This window comes from Patagioenas fasciata, chromosome 22 (genome assembly GCF_037038585.1).
Source record: "Patagioenas fasciata isolate bPatFas1 chromosome 22, bPatFas1.hap1, whole genome shotgun sequence".
NCBI lineage: Eukaryota > Metazoa > Chordata > Aves > Columbiformes > Columbidae > Patagioenas > Patagioenas fasciata.
The window spans coordinates 4976562-4997025 of record NC_092541.1 but is presented as its reverse complement, the minus strand read 5'-3'; the positions used below and the strand labels follow the sequence as shown (position 1 = coordinate 4997025).

At 45.7% G+C, this 20464-nt stretch overlaps 1 protein-coding gene across 2 annotated transcripts; it reads right to left on the bottom strand.

The window, feature by feature from the left end:
• Positions 1 to 1233: 1233 nt before the first annotated feature.
• On the bottom strand, positions 1234 to 19850 carry GOSR2 (golgi SNAP receptor complex member 2). 2 transcript variants are annotated; one of them, XM_065856293.2, is made up of 6 exons: positions 19746 to 19850; positions 16247 to 16311; positions 12843 to 12951; positions 11797 to 11929; positions 8236 to 8376; positions 1234 to 4105 (listed from the first exon to the last, which is right to left on the bottom strand). In XM_065856293.2, exons 1-6 carry the CDS (start codon positions 19772 to 19774, stop codon positions 3944 to 3946), a joined length of 639 nt encoding a protein of 212 aa, XP_065712365.1. In that variant the 5' UTR covers positions 19775 to 19850; the 3' UTR covers positions 1234 to 3943. The 2 variants fall into 2 exon arrangements, with proteins under 2 accessions (XP_065712365.1, XP_065712366.1); XM_065856294.2 differs by lacking the exon at positions 8236 to 8376.
• Between the last annotated feature and the right edge of the window lie 614 nt (positions 19851 to 20464).

Genomic DNA, 20464 nt, shown 5'->3' with positions numbered 1-20464 from the left:
GGATGAATTTTAAAGTTTTCGCATTCTTCGCTTGATATTCTCTGATTTAATAAGTGTTTTGTAGCTGTGGGGAACTTGAATTACTGCAAAACAATACATAACTGCAAGAGAAAGATAATCTAACCCCTTGATCTCGCATTTTAAATCCATGTTCTCTTTATCAACAGCCACATTCTGCCCTTCAAGTTCTTCCTTAACTAGAACGTAGGAGGGCTGAGCAGGACATGGGGGTTCCAGCCACCTGCACCACGAGCTGGCCGAGGGCAGGACGGGAAGGTCTGTCCCCTCTCCGGTGACAAAGAGGGACGGGGCAGAGCAACCCCAGGTCCTGGGTGTCATCCCCGCAGCATCACCCAGCCAGAGACCCACCACCATTTCTACCACACCTGCTGTGTTGTGCTGGTTTGACTGAAAACAGGTTCATTTTCTTCATGCAGTTAGAAACCTTCCTGTTTCCCAGCTAGCACGGTCATTGTTGGACTTTGAGAACAAGAGATACCAGCCCAGCACAGAGTTAATGTTTTGAATCGCTCCGGTCTGAGAGCCAAGGACACTGAGCTCTGCCCGCAGCGGGGAGGCAGCGAGGAAGGGGATGGACAGACAGAGCCGCACTGACACCCACACTGAGCAATCAGAGTGTTCCAGCCCGTTAGTGTCAGGCTTAAGATATAAGGAGAGTTGGGACCTTCCGGTCTCTCTGTCTCACTCTCGTTCTTCTTCGCTTTTTTATCAGAGCCAGCGCAGTTTGGTTTGGGACGTTCAGTTCAGCCTTTTACTGTTTCACAGAGGCCCCTGGGTCTTTCTGCCTTTTTCCTCTTTTCTCTCTCTGGGATCAGCCGTTGGGGACCAGGTGCTGGTTCCTGGGACTGGCTGCTCGGTGTGGACAGAGGTCGTGAGGAATTGCCTTGAGTATCTTTTATTTCTATTATATATATATACACATATATATGTATTTACTAGTAGTGTATCAGTATTTTGTTATTTTATTAAGCTGTGTTTATCTCAATCCAAGTTTCTCCCTTCCCTTCCCATTCTCTCCCGTTTCAGGTGGGTGGGCGGCTGTCACGGTTGTATTGAAGTTTAGGATAAACCACGACACGTGTCCCACCATTGGGAGTGCGGTGGGACCCACATCCTCCCAACAGACAGACAGACAGACACACACAGGCAGTTCCACAGCCGCAACCTCTCCCTGCTGGTGCCTCCTCCTGAATCACGGTAAAAAAACCTTCATTTTGGTTGAAAAATCTTTATTCACGTAACACATTGTATGAATCACAGCGTGTCCCACCCTTGCCCCTTTATGTATAAAATACTGGTAAAATGTTTGGTTTGCTTTTGTTTTTCTTTTCCAGAGGCAAGTTAGCTTCCACAGTGTCCCCCCATGAGTGCATCCAACAGCTCAAACGCTTGTTGTGCCACAGACATTCGGAAGCAAAACAGCTCTGTCGAAGGAAATGTGGCCTTTAGTAAGACAAGGAACTTTACACGGAGTTGTAGCAGCAACAGTAAAACCACCGGGGCTTCAGCACTGTCTCATGTCAGTGGAGATCTTGATCCCACCTGTGATCCCACTGTGACCAACCGCAATGGTTTGAGGGTTTTACACCAACCGTCTGAGAGTAGATGCTCTTGTAGATCATTTTGGACTCAACATCTGGTACGGATTCGTCTGAAGTTGCACATCATCAAATCCACTTACCCAAGTGGTTCCTTCGAGCCCCACATCTCACCTTGAGACAGAGCGAAGAGCAAGGACGCTGCTTAAAAAGAAGACTCTAAAAGGGCAAAATAAATGAACACAGAGACACGTATGAAAATGTCCAGATAGTCTCAACAACAACAACAAAATCCAGTTCCAATTATTTTATGGCTCCTACCACAAGTCAAGAAAGGAAACAAATAGGCCAGAGTCTCACTTTGGTACAAGACAAATCCTGCTACGCCGGGTCACAACGTTATAAACTCTAAACACTGCCTAACGCCATCCTTTAAGCACTAAACCGTAAAATTGTAAAATCAACGTGGAATTGGACCAGTTTATCAGAACAGAAGAAGATCTGCCCAGGATCCCTGGCAAGGTAACCAGGTGATCTCATAGAAGGTGCCCTCTCAAGCGCGTAGTATCCTAAATCTATCAGATTTTGTATTTTAAATAAATTTAAGGTAAACTTAGAGATAAGATTTAGATTAAAGATACTCGACGAGCTCTGAGGCTTTCCTGGTTCCTTGTGCCAAACCACCCAACAGGATTATTTAGGTGCTGATGGTATCCTGGCCTCTCTCCTGGTGTCTGCGGTGCAGGCAGCGCTGTTGGCTCATTTCCCTGCCCTGGGCTCCAGGTGTGATCCTGACCATCCCACCCACCCATATTAACCGAAATCCATTTTTTACAGCTATTCATACCGCTTCTCCAAGTTTGCAACAGGCTACATAATAAAAGCAAAGCTTATTGCAGCAAAGACAGAATGCAGAACTCGTTATCTGTTACTCATTAAAAGAGCCATTCCGGACAAAAAGAAAAACGAAGGGATTGCCAGCATTATGCCACATCATCTAAATGCGACACTTCTGTGCCACTGTCACACATCTGGAAATGCTCCAGACTTGCACACAAATGGGGATGGGAATGTCTCTGAAGGCTGATGGAAATGGGTGATGCCCAAAATCTCAGGCTGGCCATTCAGTCTGCAGGGAAAGCGGCAGCACGTTTAAACACCGAGGCGTTTCACAACTGCGAGTGTTCACGTGTGGACAGACACCCACAACCTCCGCGGGGTGACGCGAATTACAACGTCTTTCACAGTAATTCTGCAGGTACAAAGGATAACGCAAAGAAACCCTTCCCGAGGATGAGGGATGTTCACCACCCCAAGGCACGTAACTTCAGGAAACTCTTCTAACAACTGATTTTAAGTGAAAGGTTCGTTGCCCTGATCCCACTGTGATTTTGAACATAAAGAACGGCAGAGAGAGCCCTTTCCAGTTCCATGAATGTAAAAGTCACAAAGGTGAACTTGAGCACGGTGGGGACTTGCCTGCTTCATCAATGCAAGAAATACCAGCTACAGAGCATAACCCAAACCAGCCAACTCGGAAAATGAATATAACTCACCAAAACGTGATGTGCTAGCATTAAAAATGGCAGTTTTACAGTTTTCGGAGGCCGGATTTGGTACTAGGCACAGCAAGACGACACAGGCCTGATGTGCATCAGCCTGGAAGCAGCAGAGTGTAGCGATCAGCTTCCACTGGGAAGCAGCGCGGCATTAAAAGGTACCAAAACACACCTCAGATGAGAAGCATTTCAGCATAAAATGGGAAGATTTGCGCTGGTTAACACTGTACGTGCAAATAAAAAAGGAAGCTGAGGTTATAACTGTGCTTTGAGAGTTAAGACCCTTCCCCACAAATCCTTCTCCCTCCAAGCCAAGCGGTGAGTTTGCAGATGGGAACCCTTCCCTTCCCGCCTCTTTTTGCACGCTTAGGCAGGACCGTGCCCACAAACACTGCGGAATTCTCCTGCACGGCGTTCTTTTGTTGCAAAACACTGTGATTAGGGCCATTTCTGGCTCACTACATCTTCTACTCGGCCTTTGCACCGTCTCATCCCTCTCTACCCCAAAGGACACTCCTACCTTGCAACACAGTGGGGCTGAATTTTCACTTCTGCTTCCTACTTAACCAGATTTGCAAACTTGCAGACAACCAGGTGAGAGCAGTAAGGCCAGGGTTATTTTTATAGGGCTATTCTCAACTACAGTGTCCCCAGAGCAATGTCTTTCCCTACGTGCTTTCCACAAGACGCGTGTCCGAGTGTGATTTGTAAACTCTGAAGGTCACAGGAGGGGCTCATCCAAAGCAGGACCCAGAGGAAAGAAGGGTCTGGAGGATAGTCCATCTTGCTCCAAAGGACGATCTCCTCTGGCAATAGTTCAGGAGCTCATGTCAGATACTGCACGACCAGAAACATAATTACGCAAGTCAAAATCATTCCCCCGATCATGAAGTATTTATCCTGAAAGGCTCGCTTCTCAATCAGCCGCATCACTGTATTGGATAAACCCAACATGTTGGCAACATCCAGGATCTTCTTGTGAGTACCCTAAGAAGAAAAAGCAAAGAAACAATTAACCTCATGGTCCATCGCTTCTTATGCCACAGTCCAAGAATATTTCATCGGGGTGTCAAGTGATGAACTCTGATTGATGGAACTTGCCATCAGCCAATACAATTTAGGAGGAGATGCCCACAGGACCCTGCAAATATTAACAGCTAGATGATGAGACTAATAAATCACACATAAACAGGAATGTGGTTAAAGATACAAAACATCTGGCTGGACAGAGATCACAAAGAGTGGCTCACAGAAAAGGCATTAAGAGTTTTCTGGCCCTTTTTCAGGCATTCAGTCTAACAAGAGCTTGGAGCTTCCTGATCAGACCTTTCTTGCAGAACTGCTGGAGTCCAGTTCATACCAACAAGAGACTGAAAAGGTTGTCCAGAAACTTGTAAGGCTAATGATAGAGTTCAATGAAAAGGCATAAAAAAGTGTAATTAATGCAATTGCAAGAAATACTTCTGGAGAAAAGCACTGAACATAGACCGCTAGCAGGGGAACTGCAGGCAGGGACACACCTCGATTTGGTTTCACTGCTGACACAGCTGGTATCGTTAATAACGTGGATTCCCACCACATCAGCAGTAACCACAAAAGAGATGAACCCAGCGAGCTGCAGAACTGTAGGTGCCAGGAAACAACCTGGGGAGTCAGCACTGCGGTGCAACAGGAACAGTCCAACTGTTTCTGGGCAATGGTCAAAGACAGAAATACAGACACGTAGATGGACCCTGGGCACAGTTTGGAGCTGGATCGTCCCCTCTGGGATGGTCATGAAGCATTGGAACAGGCTGCCCAGGGCAGTGCTGGAGTCACCATCGCTGGGGGGTTGGACAGACGGACATGAGGTTCTCAGGACATGGGGCAGAGCCAGGGGTGGGGAACGGTTGGACTCGATGATCCTGAGGGGCTTTTCCAACCAAAATGATTCTGTGATTCTATGACGTGCACCAAGGTGGGTTCTGCTAGAGAGCAGCCTTGTCACATCACGGTGACAGTAACGGACCTGTGGTCTCTCTCAAACCGAATTCTGGTCCAAGTCCTTACAGAACACCCCACTCCAGAAAGCTGCAAGACTTCAGCTATTTGTTCTCTGACCTCATCAACAGCACAGATTCCCATCACAATACTCTATTAGTACACTTTAAAAACGCTCTGGTTTCTGTTCTCACAGTCCACTGTATCTTTGGTCGCAAAAGAATAAAAAGGTGAAATTTGGGAGTTGTTTTGAATATCAACCTGACTTATGATCAGAGAAGCCGAGGACAGAATTCATATCAACTACATTGGACATACGTGCACAAACGGTTTCTCAATCCATAAAATTTGCGATACCAAAAGAGATAAGTGGTTTTTTCTGTAGAACACTGTGTTGGTATTCGGGTCCTTGGCATTTTTCACCTTCATTTCATACACCTCACGTTAAACCCCTGGATACTAAACATTCATGATCTGCACTTTTCCTGTTTCCAGGGAAATCTTTTCACACTACATCAGAATAAAAGAAAAGCTTGCTTGGAGAAGAAAAAACAAATATTAAGTTTTATAATGAAAGCAAACCACAGGAAAGTGAAGATTCTTCAATTCTTGCAGTCTGTGGAACAGTGGAATTGTACAACTGGAATAATTAAAACTCATGACAATTTGGGAATACTTGTTCATGCCTGTCTCTATTTATATCCAACACCAAAAAAGTTACATAGATTAACATGCTTCCAAATTAACCCATTTATCTTTAGAAGCTCTCTCCATGCTAGCTGCTTCTGCCGGATTTATAAACGGGCAACAAAGTCTTTGATAGTGTAAGAAAAGCTGAGGGGAAAATGAATATGAACAGATGTTTCCTCATTTGTGAGTCAGAAGAAATATCCCCTGAAAGCAGAGGTACATGGCACTCCCAAAATCAGAGTATCAGCAGCAGTGGGCAGAGACATCAACCATGCACTATTATAGTTCTGACCCAAACTATCACAGAATCACACAGAATCACAGAATTGGCTGGGTTGGAAAAGCCCTCAGAGATCATCCAGTCCAACCCTTGGTCCAACTCCAGTCCATTGACCAGATCATGGCACTCAGTGCCATGTCCAATCTCAGTTTAAAAACCTCCAGGGACGGCAAGTCCAGCACCTCCCTGGGCAGCCATTCCAATGCTGACCACTCTCTCTGTGCCCCAAGCTGAGGGCAATCACATCTGCAGGAGGCCCATCGCAATCTAACAGGAGTCCAGACATGCTACTGCGATCTAACCAGCAGAAGCAGCAAGTCAGGAGTTTTGACCACAACAAGAAATAGCATTTTTTGAGGCAGCAGGTCCTGCAAGTGTTCCCTTCTCATATGTGCCAGCCGTGGTGAAGTTCTGACTTGTGATGTCCACCCTTCCTTCTCAGGAACCCTCCAGACACCAAGTGCTTCTGTCATTCACAGAATCACAGGATGGTTGGGGCTGAGGGGGCCTCTGTAGATCCCCAGCCCCACCTGCTCACACAGGGTCCCAGAGCAGATCACACAGGTGGGTCCAGGGGCTTTGAATGGCTCAGGGAAGGAGACTCCACACCCGCTCTGGGCAGCCTGGGCCAGGCTCTGGCACCACAAAGGAAAGAAGTTTCTCCTCGTGCTCAGATGGAGCCTCCTGTGTTTCAGTCTGTGCCCGGTGCCCCTCACCCTGGCGCTGGGCACCACTGAACAGAGTCTGGTCCATCCTGACACCCACCCTGAGATATTGATCCACTGATCAGATCCCTCTCAGCTTCTCCTCTCCAGCTCAACAGCCCCAGCTCTCTCAGTGTCTCCTCATCACAAAGATGCTGCAGACCCCTCAGCACCTTTGTGTCCCTCCCTGGACTCTCTCCAGTGATTCCTTGTCCTTCAGCAGAGATCACCCTGACTCGGTGACTGTCGTGTAGAACCACCAACCTCCCATTCCTTGTGTGAACTGCACGTACCCTCATGCACTTTAATGACTGGATGTCCCAAATCAACGTGACCAGCCACCAAAGCCACGCAGTGCCATGCACAGCACACAAATGTCCTCTGCCACTGCGCCCTGTGGTGGTCCTGTCCCCTGAGTGGGGACACTGGGCAGCCTGGTCCTCTGTGACCAGGACAGGATGCACCTGGCTTGTGCATTGCAACATCAGGATTAAAATAAGCACCTGTCAACTCTGCCCTGTGAACACTCAGCTCTGGTAACTCCTAAGAAAGGGCACCACAGGTACTAAAAGCTGCCCCAGGAAAATGTCTCTGCGCATTAGGGGTGAGACCCACACGTGTGCACGACTCAGCTGTGTGTGGCTGGCTGAACGCAATCCACGGGGCTTAACGTGCGATTCGTCTCAGCAAATGTAGGCATTTATCTTCTCAATTAAAACGTCTAAATCCTCTGGCAGCTACCTCTCAAACCAAAGCGATATCATAAAACAGACAACGATCATTATCCTCCTCAGAAGATAAATACAACACAGAATCTCCCCACATTTTTTCAGAGATCAAACTTTTCCCCAACAGCTACTTCTTATTAAAAAAGCTTTTTATATCTTTGAGCTATTTCCTTAAAATTTAACACCACTTTGAATGGTCTTTAAGATAAAAGTCACATATTTAAGACACATGAAGAAATACAGCTGTCACTAACAGTATTTGGGGAAAGATAATATTGTTGAGGTGCACCTCAGGGAGTATTATCTTTATTACTAATCTTAAACACAAGCACTTTATGCCAGTTTTGGGGTTGTTCTGAGTGATGTTCAGCTGAATTAACATCTATCTGCAAGTTAACCATTATTTCCCATTCTGCATTTGAACAAAAAAACCCCAAACAAACAAACCAAAACCCCATAACACAACAGAACATAACATTAAGATTTTAACTGCTGTGCAGGTGAAGACCTCTTGGCTATCCAGCCACAAAAAGAGCTTAAAGATGTTCCTAATAAGATGATAAAATAATTTCAAAGAATATTTCAGGTTTAGTTAAAATGGAGTTTGGGCCTTTCCCGGTATTCTCAGCTCAAAGCAGTGGTACTGAAACAAACTCATGGATTTATTTTACTTATCCTGGTCATCATAAACGCAGAAAAACGTGGGGTCTTTTTGGTAAAACGTGATGCCCCCACCTTTAACGTGACTCTCTGGTCCCTCAGGCCCTGCAGGATGTTGGTCCCACTGCCAATAAGATCATCCATGCCACGATGGGCATTCTGGAGGGATTCATTAAACTGTAACGTTTCGTCGATCGGGATGGTGGTGTCAGAGTCCTGTGGGGGAAACGCAGGGTCTCGGTTACCTCGCCTGCTCGCTCACACAGATCCAGAGAAAAGAACATGCAGAAACAAACGTGGCAAACACTTGACAGGGTTTGGAAGGATGTTTTAAACCGTTTTTTTTCCATAAGGATAGTAAGTACAGCAGTGATATTTGAGGGGAAAAAGTAATTTAGAGAAGCCTACAGGAAGCAAGCCAAAAGGCAAAGTTCATCTGCAATTAGAACTCAAGGAATAACAGGTCAGATTAAAAGTGGAGATTTTTTTATAATCTCAGTTTATAATATATGTAGGAAAGGGTGTTACAAGAGAGAACATTAAGAGGAGGTGTTTAGCAAGGAATCTATTGACCATTGCAAGTGAAAGACTCTTGGAAGTTTTAATACCACATTTCTAAGCAACAAAAGGCCTGCAAAACACAACATCTGGGCGATGACAAACTACAGATTTACAACATGGTGCACATTTCTGATGGTGAGGGCAAGCAGACATGAACATAGTTCCCTGGAGGTCTGACTCACTCATCACCCAAGGCCTTATCTAAAAATCAAATAAATTAACTATTTTCCAGAGAAGATGCATTCACTCAACTAGAAGCTATGAGTCTTGAAATGGAAATAACTGGATAAAATTCTGGAACCTGGAATGCACAAGAGGTCAGAGGATGCAATCGCTTTTGTCCTTCAAAGGCCTCCGGTTTAATCTCCCCTGGACACCATTCCATGGAGGGAGATAAGATAACGGCTCATCGCTCCCACATGGTTTTACAAACAGGATTCACGATACTGGTAAGAGTGGAAACACTGGCTTACCTGAGTCCACGTGCTCAGAACAAGAACTACCAAAACAGGGAATTCACATTTAGGTGGTTTACACCCTGCAGCTGACTGTCAGCTCTAGGTTACGTGCATGTCACAACACCAAATTGTAAAACAATATTAATATAGGAATGATGTGCACGGTCCAGTGTCAGATGCTGGACTGCCTGGGTGTGTTGTCTGCGCTCCGTAGAAGGATGAAGAATAAAGGGCAGAGCTGTCAGCAGCTGTGGGGTCAGAGCTGATGAAGAAGCCACCACAGCACAACGATCTCTGATCAAACGGTCACGAAGCCCCAAACTTCAAACAAGTGACTTGTTTTACATGAGTCTGCAGAGCAGAAGCACTTGGATTTGCTTCTGAATGGCTATTCTTTCAGATATTTATTAAACTTCAAATCATCAGGGATTCCATTTCCTTTACGAAGCGTTTGCAAGGGCTTTTAAGAGACCACAAAGCAGCAAGCAAAGTAGCAAAGCAGATTTTTGATCCTCCTCACCATCCATTTCATTTGCTGTCAGTGGTTTTCTCCAGAATGATACAAGAGAAGGCATTACAGAAAGACCATATTTATCTTCAAATTAAGCACAATGTCCAGAACACCGCTACAGCTTTCAAAAGCTGTTAGGATGTTACAGTGATTTATTCAGGTTGCTGACATGCTCAGCTGACTTTTCTATTTAATAGAATAGGGTAGTATGTAAATTGAAACTGTGTAAACAGACTGGCCAATAACTGACAAATAAATCATCATTTTCCAATTAAAGGATATTGTACTTTAAAAGTCACATTTTTATAACAATGAGGTTTGCTTTTTTTTATCTTCAGGCACCTTTCAGCATCTAAAGGAGGAAAAAAATAACTCACCATCTATTTTGTATTTCCAAGCCTGCGACTGCTCTTCAAAACTGTTCCGCTTACACGTGTTTTATTTCTGGACAATAAGATTTCCTACAGGAACTTTCTTCCATGTTTGCAGAGGAACACCACAGTGTTTTGAAAAGAAATCAAGTTTCAAATAGCAGTGTTCCTTTCAAGCCTTGTTTGTAATTTTGAAATGGCCAACAAAATGTCATCTTTGTGAAGTACATCAAAATTGCCCAATGTCAAGGAAATAGGACTGCTTATATTCGCTCTTTCTTGCCCTAACAGTGAATGATAACACAGAAAGGGAATGGTAGATGATATGCTTTTAACAAAAAAACCTAAATGAACAAACAAATAAACTAGCTTTTGAGTTACACAAAAGCAAAATCTGAAAGCAAACCTACATTATTCAGAGCAAAATTCCTCTAGGAATATGCACTGGGGGGAATTCCCAATGCAGGAACTTGTCCTGGTTTTGTTACAAACAAGACCGGTTCTCTTTTAGTGATTTTTCTTTCAGCTCAGTTCTCCCAGGTGTCCGTACTTCTCTGAGTTTTAGCTGCATGTTTTTCCTAGGATGCTGCACTTAGTGCTGATAAGAGACCAACAGAGTGCTGAAGAAGCTCGTGTTTAGATTTATTACTATGGTAGCTCAGAAAGACTGATAAGTTTTCCCCCGTTCCGCTGTGAGAGGGGCGTGTTTGAGGAGGGGTAGATGGAACAGGTTACTAGAACTGACCAACACAAGTATTCCATCCCATAATTGTCATACCCCCTATATAAGAGAGTGATCACGAGGGTCACGCTCTCTTTGACCATGCCCGGCATCCAGAGAGGCCCCTGTCTGTCTGTCTGTGACCCACAGGCCTCAGGCCCTGCGTCCTGCACCCAGGTTCCGGTTGCTGTGCAGTCCCGTCCGTGACTTCCGGGGCCTGAGCTGCAGCTGCTGGAGCTGCCAGCCCCGCACACCCAGCTCTGCTGAGTGACCCAGCTCCGCATCCAGCACTTGAGACTGGGTTTGTATATTTTGTATACATTCTCTATTTATTAGTAGCATTAGTAAAACCCTTTAAAACTCTCCAACTTGAAGTCTAAGTCTCTCTCCCTTTCCTCTTATGTTTCCAATCACCTTTCTGATCTAAAGGAAGGGGTGGCAGGAAGTGAGGGGATAACAGGGAGCGTCTGCCACGGTTTATTGCCGCCTTGCCTTAAACCTTGACAGAACTAAAAATTAACAAGAACAAGTGGAAACAGATTCCCGTCATTAAAAACTTTTGAATTGTTTATAGGTTAAAAGGAAGGGTTTTTTTCCCCAGCAGTGTGATTTATACTTGGATAAATGAAAGCTTGCTGACATCTACTGACAGCAGAGTGTATAAAAGCCAGGTATTTTATAAATCTCAGGATTTGATGAAGATATTTGACACAAATCAAAGTAAAATGTACACTTTGGTACCTACCTCATTTTGAAATTGCTATGTAAGTCAGGCAGAACTGCGCTGGATAAAACAGAGCAGCAGTTTCTGGCATTTTTACCACTGCCTCTAATAGACAAACTTCTCCTCATGAGGAAGTTGCACTTTTTCAACGTGTATTGTTATACTTCCCTGTCTTTGTTCCGTTTACATCTCACAGCAGCAATTTAATCAACTCAAACCTACGTCCTGCCTGAAACTTCTCTGAAAGGCTACAGCATCTAGAACAGAGCTCTATAATAAGGAGTATTTACATTAGTAGTGAATGTACGCGCAAGCAGCTCCTCCCGCTGCCGCTCCTGCTGCTCCCGGACGTAGCGGCGGTGCTGGAAGTTCCTCAGGGCCGTCTGCAGGTGCTGCACGTCGTACTTCAGCTGGTCAACCCGCCTACGAAAGATCAACGACAGGGAGGCATTCCCAGGGATAAAAATACTGTTCGTTTCTGGTGGTTTTATATAAACAATGGAGCATTATAAATTAACTAATAATAACGAATGATGGGTTCTACTTATCTAGAAGATAAAGGACATTCAATGTTAGGCTTGTATTCCAGACTTATATCCTCCATGCCTTGTTTTTCTACTGAAGAGGTGAATATTTAACAGAACGTGGAGCAGAATTTCTGAGCTTGGACATCTTATCCCACGTCTCTTCAGGAGTTTTATATACACATTCCTTATTTAACACAGATAAGGAAAGATATTCAAAGAGTTTCATTTTATGACCCCCATTCACACAGAAGATTAAGCTTTGGACTTTCATTAGTTAACACCATGTTCGTAAGTTTTTCATTAAAAGGGGTATAAAAGTCTGTGGCCAATACAGGAGATATCACCATTCGGCCACATCGACATTAGTAGTAGTGTCACAGAATAAATTAGGACATAGGATTCTGAGGTTTCTGGCCTGATCTCCTGCTCAAACCAGCGCTCACGTCACAAACCTCCTTATGTCAGTCACCAACAGCCAGGAAAACGGTCCAGAGAAAATGACACCAATTGAGATAATTTTACTCCTTACTTCCACAAAAGCCACCAAATCAAATGCCATTTAAAGTAAAATTTTATTAAGCATTCAAGCAGAACATGGGTTCTGCTCCTCTCAGAACAGAGCCATGAATCCAGCTCCGTCACCAGCCTGTGGTGAAATGCAAGAAAGGGACTTTGCCTCCCTGCCTCAATTTTGCTACAGAGTTAAGTTACGCAAAGGATTCACTTAAAACAAAAGGCAAAGGACTTCAACAACTTTAATGAAAATAATTACAAAGCCAAAACTATCATAGCAAAGAAGGTGAACTTACAGTTTAGCATTCTGCCGTTTATTGGGAGGCTCTTTGCTCGACAGGATTTCCAGACGCTCCAAGTTGCTGAATATATTGTCTATTCTTGCCTGAATCTCATTTTCTACCACTGCAAGGAAATAAAAAAGTGATTTGAATTAAAGACCTGCAATCTGAGTGAAGGTAAGAGTTCAAAAGCATTCCAACCAGTATGTAAAACCTGGCAGCCGCAAATCCTTACAGGATGAAAAACAATCAGATAATTGAGAATTATACATACCATGAAAAAGCTACTTATTTAACTCAATAATCTGACACTCTTGCCTTCTCCTTTGAGAAGTGAGCCAGGAAAGCCCCTGCTCTTTCAAGATATCTGAGCCCGTTTCCCTCTCAGCTCCATGTATTATGATTTAAAGCTCCCACTTATCCCCTGCAGCCCCTTCTTGTTGCCTCAGCAGGATTAGCTCACACAAGATGATTCTCACAACAACGGCAATTTAAACCTCCAAACTGATACAGCTCACCCATTCCTATCGCAGGATACACTGACAGAGTATGGGAAGGATTAAGAGTTGATAGGAACTGGCAGATTGGACAAATCACTCAGAAAAACACAACCAAAAAAAGGTTTAATATCCCTGGCAGGTGGAAAAACAAGGCCACAAAATAATTGCCTCTAATCACCTACACTGCAATTGTTCCTGATAACGTGTGTAGAAATAGCAGAGGGGCAAAAGTACACGACACAGACTCACCTAATTGTACTTTAATGAGGTGGGAAACTGATACAACTGGAGAAAAGGAGGCACAGGCTTTTGGTTACTGGAGTGGTTGTGCAGCAAAACTGGTACAAACCACAACCCCCTTCACAGAATCACAGGATGCCAGCCTGGTTGGGGTTGAAGGGAGCTCTGCAGATCATCTAATCCAGCACAGATCACACAGGTGGGTCCAGGGGGTTTGAATGGTTCAGAGAAGGAGACTCCACACCCGCTCTGGGCAGCCTGGGCCAGGCTCTGGAACCGCAAAGGAAAGAAGTTTCTCCTCATGTTCAGATGGAGCCTCCTGTGTTTCAGTCTGTGCCCGGTGCCCCTCACCCTGGCGTTGGGCACCACTGAACAGAGTCTGGTCCATCCTGACACCCACCCTGAGATATTGATCCACTGATCAGATCCCTCTCAACTTCTCTTCTCCAGCTCAACAACCCCAGCTCTCTCAGTGTCTCCTCATCACAAAGATGCTGCAGACCCCTCAGCATCTTTGTGTCCCTCCCCAGACTTTCTCCAGTGATTCCTTGTCCTCCTTACACTGGGGAACCCAGAACTTCCTCATCTGCCAACCATGTTTTCTGACCACGTCACAATCCAGCATGTCACAACTAACAAAATTGCACAGAAAAGGAGCGCTATTAATTATCTGACACCCTTGTGTAAGGAAGGTGAGCTGTAAGCTGACACTCTGCACCCTCAGAGCACGTCTGCAGGCTGATTGTGCGAGGACAGAAGCACCATCACGTCCATGCAGCTGTGAGGACAGTACTGACGTCTCAAACTGCCACGGTCAGACCCAGCATAAATCATCACTAAATCCTACAGACTCTCTTTGTCCTTATTTTGCATTTAGACTAAAGAAGTATATAGAAAAATATTATTAACCAACTAACCACTTCACAGTGTCTCAGAACTTTCCAGAAAATCACATTCTACAGAACCGGGAAAAGCAAATAGCACATACAACCCTTTTCTTTGCCCTTTGATCTCACACAGAGTAATCAACTCACACACACAGACACAAATCAAATCGTTCTAATTCATCTCTCCAGCATTTAGAACAGCTAAACTAACAGGAAAGCAACCGGGAGAGCAGACAGACAGTTACAACAGGTTTTGCCAGTCCCAACAGCAATATCTTGGTCGTCTTTTGCTTTTCTGAGCAAGAAGGGATTTGCCCAAGTTGGAAAAAGAAAGCGGCAACAGAAACTGTGATTTCTTGGCTCTTATTCCTGCTCTTCAGGCAAATGATAATCCTCTTTCCCATAAATTTGGAAATACTAATATCTAGAACACATACCTTTATATATATACATACGTAAGTACACTATGTTAATCTATTGACTATGGAAGATGGTACATAATCCTATCCCAAGAAATGGTCTCAAGTAGCAGAGGCAAGATGGCAAATTACATTAATTTTCAAAGGGCTCCAAAATCGCAGCCAGTGAAGAGCATCCCAGCCAGCCTGGTAATGTACTAGTAATACAAACACCACAAAAACCAGAAACAAGTCGTTATTTTTTGATAGGAAAAGTTATCACAGCCAAAGTCATGCTTCAGAAATGTGTTTAGGGTAAGAAGTCTGTCAACATGTGCATAAACTTATCCCGTGAGTTTCTGCCGAGGCCCATTAGCAATTACTCACACAGGAATTAAGTCTTCAAACACAGGTCCAAAATACACCTGCCAATGTCACGGTGTTTTATTACGGTCATTTTATGAGCCCGGGGTCACAGTCCAAATTTACTGAAGCCATTTCAGGCATAGCCGTTCCACTTATTTCTCATACAGGTTCTGACTCTGACGCAAGCAGAAACCAGCCAAATCATTCTATTTGAATTCCTGCACACCAAATTACAGCATTTTCCCCAGAAAATGGACTATGCATCTTTGGGAGAATGCTGCCAATTAGTGGACGCTTAAGGAATAGCAAAATAACAGGACAGATAATAGAATCACGCTTCTCAACTTTGAGTTTGTAGTAAACTAGCCCGGTGATGAGTTAAATTTGCAGTTCTGTCCACATCCACGTGTTTGTTTTACCTCCATGAGTACATCAAAATGGGGCTTTTTAACCTGTTTACATTGAGCACATCGGGCATTCCCGTATCAAGTGACTGCAGAAGCACCCACAGTTAGCGCTGTCAGTTAAAGAATTGCAATATGAAGATGATTTGAAGGAAACTCTTGTTCTGTCTTCTCCACTCTGTCCTTCACACAAAACATCATCTTAGTGAAATCAAATAGTAAAATAATGTTAATGCGTTCCAAACCAGTGTCTTACCAGTTACCGCAGTGACTGAAGGGCCAAATTTGTTCCAATACGATTGTAAATATAATGATAAACTATGCAAGGTTAAAGATGCGAGTTAAATACATCAGTACTAGAGTGGGACTTTTCTCTCTAACTAATTCTCAAGTTGCGCCAGGGGAGGTTGAGGTTGGATGTGGGGAACAATTTCTTCCCCAAAGGGCTGTGGGGCATTGGAACAGGCTGCCCAGGGCAGTGCTGGAGTCACCATCCCTGGAGGGTTGGACAGACGGACATGAGGTTCTCAGGACATGGGGTAGCACCGGGGCTGGGGGAATGGTTGGACTTGATGCGCTTGAGTGGCTTTTCCAACTAAAATGAAATGAAATTAAATTACTTACAGTGCACTGACTCTTTATCTGAAGTCTCCAGGCGCCCCATGTAAGATTGGACCTCATGGACTTGCCTATCGAAAGTAAAGAGTAAATTAACAGGAGAAGTCAATCACTTTTCAATACCTCAATTTTCATCTTCTTTTACTTAAAACTACTTTTTAGAACAGAACAGAACAGAAATCAGACACATGGTATTCAGTGCAGACAGCCCACCACTGAACACAAAAATACAGCCCAACTCTTCAGTATGTGATTTCACTTAACATGCATTAACAAAACAACATTCTGTTTAAAAACAAAAAATCAAGGTGAAAGTTTTATTTATTTATTTAGTATTTTATTTATCTTTCATTTCAAAGATTTCCAATCCAGTTCTAGCTCCCTTTTCATATTTATGACATGAACCAGGGCTCAGAGCCAATAACATCTGCCTGCTCCAAGAGAACCACAGAGACAAGACAGCAGATTCACAGCAGGAACTCACAAATTCCGAGCAGAGCAGAGGGAAGATGTGACTGGGAGAAGAGTTGGTGCAAGCGAGACCCTAATGATAGTTCTGCAGGGAAATCTACCTACGTATGCCGCTAAAGTCAGGAGTGCTGAGGAGACACCACAGCTTTACATCACTGCGTAAATGGGCAGTAATGCATCTTCCACGCTAAACACAGGTTTTCTCCCTCCCTTCTCAAAACCAGACGCACTGGCAAAGGGTCAGAGAAGGATAAGAAATGTTTTGAAAAGTACAGAGCAGCTTTTATACAAGAAATGGTTGTTCAGCCTGGACTGGAGATGACAGCAGGAGATGTCCTAGAGCACAAACGGCACAGGAGAACGTGGAACTGTCTCTTACAACATATCAATTACAGAGGCACAGGAGAAGGCGGATAAGAAACGACTTTCACTATCTCTTACAACATATCAATTACAGAGGCATTAAATGAAATTAAAAGATCACTTCTAACTGAAGAGAAGGACAAATGGAGCTTTGGCCATACTTGGGGTAAACAATCTCACAGCAGCTTGGATTCAGACTTCAAGAAATACACTTAAAAATTACAAAAATATCATGATCTACAGCACAAATGTTTATGAAGCCAGAGCTCTGAAAACAACTTACCTTTCAGAGGGATAAAATATTTCTTTTTAGTTATTATATGAGATGTTTTTAATAACTATCAGGGTTACCTTCCAAATCATGACACCCTGCTGCTAAAGAGATAACTGAGTATGTCACAAGCGTCATATTACTTAGATTTAACCAGAGAATCCCAGAATGTCAGGGGTTGGAAGTGCCCTGGAAAGCTCATCCAGTGCAATCCCCCCATGGAGCAGGAACACCCAGCTGAGGTTCCACAGGAAGGGGTCCAGGCGGGTTTGAATGTCTGCAGAGAAGGAGACTCCACAACCTCCCTGGGCAGCCTGGGCCAGGCTCTGACACCCTCACCAGGAACAAGTTGCTTCTCAAATTTAAATGGAACCTCCTGTGTTCCAGTTTGCACCCATTGCCCCTTGTCCTGTCACTGGCTGTCACCCAGAAGAGCCTGGCTCCATCCTCCTGACACTGCCCCTTTCCATATTGATCCCCAGGAATGAGTCCCCCCTCAGTCTCCTCTTCTCCAGCTCAAGAGCCCCAGCTCCCTCAGCCTTTCCTCACACGGGAGATGCTCCACTCCCTCCAGCATCTTGGTGGCTGCGCTGGACTCTCTCCAGCAGTTCCCTGTCCTTCTGGAACTGAGGGGCCACAACTGGACACAAGATTCCAGGTGTGGTCTCCCCAGGGCAGAGCAGAGGGGCAGGAGAACCTCTCTGACCTACTGACCACCCCCTTCTAACCCACCCCAGGTACCATTGGCTTCCTGGCCACAAGGGCCCAGTGCTGGCTCATGGTCACCCTGCTGTCCCCAGGACCCCCAGGTCCCTTTCCCCTACACTGCTCTCTAATAGGTCATTCCCCAACTTACACTGGAACCTGGGGTTGTTCCTGCCCACATTCAAGACTCTACACTTGCCCTTGTTCTATTTCATTAATTTTTTCCCCACCCAACTCTCCAGCCTGTCCAGGTCTCTGATGGCAGCACAGCTTCCAGTGTCACCCACTCCTCCCAGCTTGGTGTCATCAGCAAACTGGCTGACAGTCACTCTATTCCCTCGTCCAAATCATTGATGAATATATCGAATAGTACTGTCCCCAGTACTGATCCCTGAGGCACTGCACTAGATACAGGCCTCAACTGGACTCTTTCCCTTTGACCACAGCTTTCTGGCTTCTTTCCTTCAGCCAATTCACAGACACCTGACTACCCAAATAAATTCAATACCCAGTATCTTACAATCCATAATGGTTCTACAGTTCTGTTTACAATACATTCCTGACACCCCAGGCAGCTTGAGACTTGTGCTGCTCTTAAAGTGACTGTTTAGAAACCCGGGTGTAGGAACCAAACCACATCGTGTGCAACCAGATCACAAAAACTACCTCACACTCATCAGGACACTTCACCTGCCAGAAAAGGCAGGAGGGTTGGGAAAAAGTGGGAGGAGAGTTTAAAAATTCAGAGTATCCCCAGACTGACCAGAAACTACAACAAAAATACAACTCAGTGACTACGATCCCCAAAGAAATTGTGGATGAACCATCCCTGGAGACATCCCAGGCCAGGCTGGACGGGGCTCTGAGCAACCTGAGCTGGTGAAGATGTCCCTGCTCATGGCAGGGGTGGCACTGGGTGATGTTTCAAGGTCCCTTCAACCCAAACTGTTCTGCGATCACAGAATAAGGCAACGTGGAAACGGGAACAAGACGAGATGATTCCCATGCCATACGTCACTGTTCTGGGGATGCATTTCTAGACCAACAGCTGATTCCCAGCTCTTCCCCACAGGGTCACTCTGTGTCATTATTCAACGAAAGTCTCTTAGTTACCACACAACCCTCAACAGACCTCAGCAGGGACACCCATTACCACAGAAATCTGGAATATTTGGATTAACTGCCTCCTTTGGTCTCTTTCCCACAAGTTACTCCATATCATTCCAGACTTTTTGCCTTATTTTGTAGTTTTCACACCACTTCTACCTCACCAACATTATCTGTGACCAGTGATTATTATTGCTCATACACTTCCCGAGGGGGTTTAAACTGTGTCTGCTGCCACGAAACCCCTACACGCCATAAAACCCCAATTAAATCAGCCTGCACGACAGGTATATAAAGCAGAATCCCTTGTTTTCTATGAACACTTGTGAAAATCCCGCTGGATTTGGGCTGACGTGGCTGAACCCGGACAGACACCGGGACACCCCGAGGGCTCCTCCCGCGGCTGAAACACCCACAGCAACGCCCCGGGTGGAAAACGAGAGTTTTTATGAGGGAAAAGCAGCTTTTAAATGGCACTATGCCGCGAGTGGGATGTCCGCCCTCTGGCTCTTCCCTCAGGGAAACCGCTGCACCCGGCCCCGGGCTCCCCGCGGGGTCAGGCCCCCCAGCCCCCGTCCCCTCACGCACTTGTTGGTCTGGTGGTACAGCCCGTCCATGGTGCGGCCCGACCGGCCCCACTCCGCCGCACACGTCGCCGCCGCTTTCACTTCCGGCCCCGCCGAACTTCCGCTTCCGCTTCCGCCGGCGGACGCGGGCACCGCCCCCGCCCGCGCTCCTGGCGCCTGCGCCGAGCGCAGCGCCACGCGGCGCCACCAGGGGGCGCTGCGGGATCGCGGTCCCGCCGCCGGACGGGATGTGGGTGAGCGGGGGGGAAACCCTCAAGAACATCGAATCCAACCGTTACCCATCCCGGCACTGCCCCATGTCCCTGAGAACCTCATCTCCTTTATTTTTCACTGTGTTGGAGGATCAGATCCCTTTCAGCTTGTCTTCTCCAGCTCCACAGCCCCAGCTCTCTCAGTGTCTCCTCAGCGTCTTTGTGTCCCTCCCTGGGCTCTCTCCAGTGATTCCTTGTCCTTCTCAAACTGGGGAGCCCGGCACTGGCCCCAGTTCTCCCCAGGGCAGGGGGGAGCATTCACGTCCCTCCACAAACGGCCCCCTGCCGGTTCCCGCTCTGCCCCCGCTGTTCTCTGCTGTTTCCCTCAGCCGAGCTCACCCCACTGCCACGGGAGACACGGCCTCTCTCCAGCCTCCCCTCACACCACTTCCAGAGCACTGAGGAAGGGATAAGCCCCTTTCCTCCCCCTCGCATGGCCAAAGCCTGCACGCAGACTCCTGTATTTTTC